This window comes from Pelecanus crispus, chromosome 11, assembly GCF_030463565.1.
Source record: "Pelecanus crispus isolate bPelCri1 chromosome 11, bPelCri1.pri, whole genome shotgun sequence".
Lineage (NCBI taxonomy): Eukaryota > Metazoa > Chordata > Aves > Pelecaniformes > Pelecanidae > Pelecanus > Pelecanus crispus.
Genome location: NC_134653.1, coordinates 2582148 through 2589381, shown reverse-complemented (window position 1 = coordinate 2589381; position 7234 = coordinate 2582148). Strand labels below are relative to the sequence as shown.

Here is a 7234-nt window from a genome sequence, read left to right as displayed (position 1 = left end):
CCAGACTCGTTTGTTCCCATGAGATTGTTCCACGGAACAGCCGGGTTTTCGGGTTTCATCCGCGTTGGTCCGAGTGAGTTCTTGCCCTCAAGGTTGGTCCGTTCCTCACATTGCAATAGACCCTTAAAGTCTCGAACAGCTTTTTTTTTTTTTTTTTCCTTTTTTAAAATTCCCCCCCTTCCCCCCAGCCCGCTCCGCTTTTGCACTCGTCAGCTTCCACGACGCGTAAGTTCAGTTCAGTCCTCACAGAGGAGTCGCACGGTTTTGTCCTTCATTTATTCAAAAGGAAATCGACGGATCCTTTTTTTTTTTTTTTTTTTTTAATTATTTTCGTGTATTTTTTTTCAACTGTATTAATCAACGAAAAATAGAGCTCTGTCCTTTTGGAGAGTTTCGAAGCGAGGGGACATCGTCCGGTCGCAACGAGCAGAGTTCCCAGCGGCTTGGGAGGCACTTGGGAAACTATCGCGGCACTCCACGCTCTTCGTCTTCATTCCTTCGTTAGTGCATGTGTCGGGGAAGCCCTCGGGGGCTCTGCGCATCCTTCAAGGCCTCGTCAGGGTCGTATAGACCGGCTGGTCCCAGTTAGCGGTGGGGCTGTGGGCCGGCGGGATGGACAAGCCGTTGAGGATGGGCGTCGCGTAGGGCCGGCGGGAGGAGTGGAAATAGGGATACTGGTAAATGCTGGAGGGGTAGCCGGGGTAGGGGTTGTAGTAGTTGGAGCTCTGGAGGTCCGTGTAGTCGCACTGGGAGCTGGAGAAGGAGGCGGCGGCCGTGGCGGTGGAGGCGGTGGTGGCACAAGCCTGGGCGCTGTAGGAGCCGTAGTCGGAATGCGCGGGGGAGCCGTGGGACTGGTCGCTGTAGTGGCTGGGGCTCAGCTGCTCCGTTTTGATGTGCGGCCTTTGCTGGCCCGAGTCGGCGGACGACGGCGATGCCGAGGCCGGGCTTTTGTGAGTCCAGACCTGGTTGGTCCCGCCGGTGCCCGTGGCCGAGTGGGAGTAGGACGCGCCGTAGGAGCCGGCGGCGGCGTTGGGGCCGTGGTCGGCCGGCATGGCGGCGTGGCCGTTGAGCGGCAGGTACTGGTCGAACTCGTGCACGTCGAAGGTCTCCATGTTGTTGATGACCTCGCTGCTCAGCTCGGAGATGTCCACGTTGCTGAAGTCGATGTTCTGGCGGCCGCTCTCCACGAGGCGGCGGCCCTCGTGCTTCAGCTCCTGCTTGCTGCCGTGGTGGAGGTCGGTTTTGGGGGTGGTGGGTGGGGTGGGCGGCCCGTGGGTCTGGCCTGGGGACGAAGGGACAGCAAGGCTTTAACGAGAGCACCCGCGAGACAACAGACGCGTTCAAGGAGGATGAAAAAAAAAAAAAAGAAAACGCACATTTCTCCCCCTGCTTATTGCAAGAGGGGAAGGGGGATTTGAATCTACGGCCCCGTGCTGGAGGTAGCTGATGTCGCTGCGCGACCGTGCCGGGGGCCACGTCCGCGGCTGGGGCACGCCACTCGCACGGGCGACGCTTCGCAGCGGGGAGGAGAAGCCGGGGAGCGCGCGGCGCCCGGGGGGTCACGCTGGGACACGGCAGGGCACCCCCGGCCGCGCGAGCTCCCCCTCGCCTGGGAAGCGGAACGAGGGGGTGGATTCGGAGGGGCCCGCGCAGCCGCTCCCCGCGGGCAGCCTGAAGCCAGCCCGGCTCTCCCGGAGGCAGAGAAGCCGTCCCGGCGGAGCGAGCCGGGGCCGGGATCCCCAGCCAGGCTGGGCGAGAGCGCAGACGCGTCTGAAGCTGCAGGACGTTCGCAATCCTCCTGGAATCTGTCAACACGCGCCCCGTGCCAACTCGCAGCGCCGCCGAGAAGCGGGGAGCTTCGGGGGGAAGCCGCGTCTCCAGGACCCGCTCCCCCAGGCACCCTTGGCATGGCCACGGGATTATTAACCCTTATGAGCTCGCAATAAATCCTCCCCGCTCCCGGAGCAGCTGGGAAACAGGTATCCCTGCGCTTTAGGGATTTCCTACGGCACAGTCGGCTCTGTAAGCATTTGCTAAAGAAAACCACGGCCACGTTCACAACCTGGTGCAAAACCACAGCTCTCGGGGCAACAAATCCTACTTTTGGATGGCCCCGACCCCACCGATGGGCAGATGAGCCCGTGCCCGCCTAGCGGGTTCGCGTCCCAAAACCGGCGCGCCCGGGACCTGCAGATTTTTTTGCTCGCGGGAGCCCTTTACCTGCATGATCGCCGTGGTGGTGGGAATCAGCCATGCCTCCCAGCCCGCTGTCCGCTTTGTAGATCTGCGTGCCCGCGTGGTGGCTGAGCTCAGCTCCGGAGTCGGAATCGCTCTGCCCGGCTTTGACGCTTTTCCTCCTCCGTGGCTGGTATTTATAATCCGGGTGATCCTTTTTGTGCTGGACCCTGAGCCGCTCAGCTTCTTCCACAAAAGGACGTTTCTCATTTTCGCTTAACAAACTGGTTTGGGATGGATTTTTTTTTTTTTTTAAATAAGGAGGGGAAAGAAAAAAAAAATCCAAAATTAATGTCTTCTCCTTAGAAGTTTTCAGCCTATTGTCAGGCTCACATCCCCACTTCCCATACACCGATTTGAGCAACAGGAAAGTTAAGCACAAAACAAATTTGCTGTGGCAAAAAAGAGCTAAAGTATGTTGCAAAAATGTATTAAAATACCAACTACAGAGGCGTGAAAAAAACCTGACCACTACAGACACCGATAACTGGGCAAAACAAAATCCCCCTGCCCCATTTTAAACGCCTTTGCCAAATATTATTCCCATGTTTGTCCTACAAATGCCACCCCCTCACCGCCACAAACAACGCTGCCCATTTCCAGCTTTGTTTGGTGCTTACAAAGAAACCACGAAGGCAACAGCGATGGGGTTATTTCTCTCAAAACTCTCCCCTGCCCAGACCTCTCTTTGCAAACTCTCAGAGAGTCTCAAACGGCAGCGGGAGCATCAGCAGCATTTGGTGGCCCAAAGAGGCAAGAAAGTTGGGAGTTTGGTACAATGAGACACGACCAAATATACCGGGCGGTAAACGTGGCTCGTCACAGAGTCTTGGGAAGCAGAGCGCGCTCCGATGCCGCCCAGCAAAAAAAGTTTGCATCGGTGGGCAGCGCTGAGCACGCAAGCACACGGATAAGAAGGGAAATTAGAAAGCAGATTAAAATAACTGCTAAAAATTGGCTTGTTTGGTTTTATAGCTTGTTAAGCGACAAGCAAGCAAGCCAAGGAAAAAACTTTTAGAAAAAGCCATCGTACAAGAAGCAATTTTAAGAAGTGTCTGTCTCCTGGGGACAGGGACACTGGGAAACCCTGGCCAGGAGAGGAAAGGGCCCAGGTGACGGAGCAGGGAAAATCCACGCGTGACAGAGCACCGGGGCAGGAGCCATCGGCCGCGGCCGCGGGTGCCCAGGCCCTCGCACAGGGGCTTTTTCGGAGCAGGGACCGGCATGTGCTTCGCAGCGAGCCGGCACACTCTGGGGGATTTTTGCACTTCAGTTTGAAACGCTTCAAGAATCCCCCGTGGGCACAGACGGCCAAAACAATAAATAAAGATTAAGAAAAGGTTTTTTAAAAAAGCGGTGGGAGGGGGAATCCAGCCGTGCACCCCGAGGCAAAACCCCCATCGCCTCCCCTGAGCAGCCCACGGGGGCCCCGCTGGTCCTGCCCCGTGGGGTGGGGGGGGGGGGGGTCTGTGCGGGGCTGCCGCGCCCGCAGCGCGGAGCGGAGCGGGGATGCACGGAGAATGCGTGGAGCGGAGCGGGGATGCACGGAGTGAGGATGCACGGAGGGGGTGCGCGGAGATGGCGGGGTGGGTGCGCGGAGCAGAGGGGGATGCACAGAGGGGAGAGGGATGCGCGGAAGGGATGCACGGAGCAGAGGGGGATGCGCGGAAGGGATGCACGGAGCAGAGGGGGATGCGCGGAAGGGGACAGGGACACGCAGAGGATGCGCGGAGCGGAGTGGGAGTGCGCAGAGGGGATGCAAGGAGCCAAGATGCCCGGAGCGGGGATGCATGGAAGGGGACGGGGATGTGCGGAGCGGAGCGGGGGTGCGCAGAGGGGATGCACGGAGTGGAGGGGGATGCGTGGAAGGGGATGCGCGGAAGGGATGCACGGAGCAGAGGGGGATGCGCGGAAGGGATGCATGGAGCAGAGGGGGATGCGCGGAAGGGGACGGGGACGTGCAGAGGATGCGCGGAGCGGAGCGGGGGTGCGCGGGAGGGATGCAGGGAGCGAAGATGCGCGGAGCGGGGATGCACGGAAGGGGACGGGGATGCGCGGAGCGGAGCGGGGGTGCGCGGAGGGGATGCAGGGAGCGGAGGCGGATGCGCGGAGGGGATGCACGGAGCGAAGATGCGCGGAGCGGGGATGCAGGGAGTGGAGCGGGGCTGCGCGGAGCGGAGCGGTGGCCGGCGGAGGGGCTGCGCGGCCCGGGACTCACCGCCAGAGCTTGCCCAGCGTCTTGCTGAGCTCGGCGTTGTGCAGATGCGGGTACTGGTCGGCCAGCTTCCTGCGGGCGGCCTGCGCCCACACCATGAAGGCGTTCATGGGCCGCTTGACGTGCGGCTTGGCCTTGAGCGATCCGTTGCCGCGGACGGGCATGGGCACCAGGCTCCAGTCGTAGCCCTTCAGCACCTGCGAGACGGCGTCGCGGATGCAGGCGGGGGAAGCGCTCGTCCACCTCGGCCGCGTCCACCTTGGCGCCCAGCGGAGCGGCGCCGGGCGGGCGCGGGGCGGGCGGGGGGGCGCAGCCCAGCCCCTCGGAGCCGGCGGGGGAGAGCGGCGAGTCCGAGTCCGAGTCCACGTGGGACATGGAGCTGGTGGTGCCGGCGGGGCTGCAGGGAGCCTCCAGCGCTTTGTCGTGCTCCTCGGTCATGTTGAGCATCGGGGGCGGCGGCGAGGGGCGGCCGGGGCGCGGGGCAGAGCCGCCCCGAGGGCGAGGGGGGCTGCCCCGGGAAGAGCGGCGGGGAGCGCGCAGCGCCGAAGAAGCAAGACAAAGGTTGAAAAACAGCCCCAAAAAGAAAAAAAAAAATTAAGAAGAAATCTAGAAGAATTAAGAAAAAACGAAGAGCAAAACCAGGCGAAGTCACACCAAGCAACCCAGAGCGGTCCCGCCGCCGGCCCGCGCCGCGCCCCGTCCAGTGCGAAACGCGGCCCCTGGCAACGGGTCCCTTTAAGGGGCGGGCTGCTGGCTCCGCCCCCGGCGCCGCTCCCCATTGGCGCAGCGGGACGGTGCATTTGCATAAAGGGGCGTGGCGCCACGCTGCCCGCCCCCCGCGCTGCCGCCGCTGCGCCGAGCGGTCCCGCTGCCCGGCCGCGGAAGGGGCTCCCCGCCGCGGCGTGAGGGCTCCCCCCCCCCTTTATTTTTTACCGCTGCGAATTATTCTGGGGTTTCACCGCCCCCCGCGGCGCTGCCGAGGACCCCCCCCGAGGGTGGGGGTGTGGCTTATACCCCCGGTGCGCGGAGGGCACCCGCCGTTTCGGGGGGGGGGCGGCGGGGCGCGGGTGCGGGGCGGCGGGGCTCGGCCGCCGAGCGCTGAGCGCTTCTCCGAGCCCCGCAGGACGGAGCTGCCGCGGGGAGGAGGTGCGGAGCGGCGCCGGGATGGGGCGGGGCGGCGGCGGCCGGCGGTCGGGGCTCCGGTCCGGCGGGACGCCCCGCGCGGGTCGCGGCCTGGGGACGGCTGGTTGTTTTTTAAGCCCCCGGTGCGAGGAGGCTTTTGGGGAGGTCGGTGCGTGGCAGAAGCACGGGTGGGGGCCGGTCCGAGCGGCGTCGGGGCTGCCCGTGTGCCCCCGGCAGCCGAGCCCCGGTGCAAGCGTGCGCTCCCCGCATCCCCGGGCGCATCGTTCGGCCAAGGCGCAAGTAACGGCGGAAAGCGGCGAATTGCTGGGGGGGGGGGGGGGGGGGGGGAAGAAGCGAAACGAGCCTCTCCGCGTCCCCTCGCCCCGTTTCGCCTCTCCTCTGTTCCCACCTCCCCGGCGGGCTCGGTCCCGGGCACCGGGGACCCCCGGGAGGGCAGAGCCGGGGCCGCCCCCCGCCCGGCGCCGGCGGCTTCACACCGTCCGGAGGAGGATCCGGTACCGCGGGGTGAGCCTGGGGGTCCGGGGGGTGTTGGGGGGGTTGGTTTGCCCGCAAAATCTCCCCCCGGTGCGGGGCTGCGGGCTCGGGCCCCTCGGCAAAATCCGCTTTTTTAAAAGCTCTGCCTGCTCGGTGCGAAGGGCTGCCCCTCTCCAAGCGAGCCCTGGGGTTTGCAGTATTTATTTGGAGCATTTGATTCTAATTATCCGCGGAATCCAGTCTTCTAATTGCGACTGGGAGAAAAAAAAAAAAAAAGCAACTCCCCAAATTCCAGTTTTATCCGCTGCTTCCCCTCAGCCCTGCTACCCCCTGGAAAAAGAGGGTCAAGTACAAGATTTGCAGTAAAAAAAGAAAAATAGAAATTGTGTGGGTGCTTCAAGCATTCCAGCATTTAAAAAGTAACAGGAACGTGGTGGCTTTGAGAGCGTTTTGTTTAATTACTGCAATGTATAATCACCTCGAAATAAAGCGTGCACTTTGAATTTAAATGTAACACTGTTTAAATGTGCCTGAATGTCCGTATGCCTTCTGTGTGAAAATGAATAAATTCTGTTAAAGTGCGAAGCAGGATTTTATTTTATTGAAAAACTCTCTCATTTCCTTATTAGTAATTTCTCAAGATTCCAGCTTTCAGCTTGCAGAGTCACAAAGTGAGTTCCCTTTGGACAAAGTTTTTTTTTAAATATAATTTTACAAAGTGTCTTAAAAAAAAAAATCATCTTTAAGGCTCAAGGCATATTCTATGTGTTGAACATGCAAGTGAGGATGCATTAAACTTCTCTTCCAGGGCCCAATGCAAAGCTTAATGAGATTGGGGAAGAGTTTCTGTTTCCCTGGGCTTTGGACCGGTGGCTTTGCAGGGCTGTTGGACACTTGGCAAAACTTTTTTTTTTCCCCCCTCATGTGACATATAATTAACGTACATTTCTATAATGCCTGTCTCTTTGCGTTCTCGTAGCTCTTTAAGTTTACCTTACTGAAATTCCATGAGTCAGGTAAATTGTATTTCATCTGTTTTAGAGGCGGCTGAGTCAAAGCAATAATCGCTATTTTTAGTCCGTCTTTTTAAAGAGAGCCTCTCCTGCGGAGTACCTTCCTCGGAAGAGTTGAACCTCATTGCATGACTGAGGCTGGGAAGGGATTTGT

At 60.4% G+C, this 7234-nt stretch overlaps 1 protein-coding gene across 1 annotated transcript; it reads right to left on the bottom strand.

The window, feature by feature from the left end:
• Positions 1 to 545: 545 nt before the first annotated feature.
• Positions 546 to 4897, bottom strand: SOX8 (SRY-box transcription factor 8). Its single transcript, XM_075718761.1, is given in 4 exon segments — positions 546 to 1282; positions 2221 to 2459; positions 4454 to 4677; positions 4679 to 4897. Coding segments are annotated over 4 exon segments (1419 nt in total).
• Positions 4898 to 7234: the final 2337 nt, after the last annotated feature.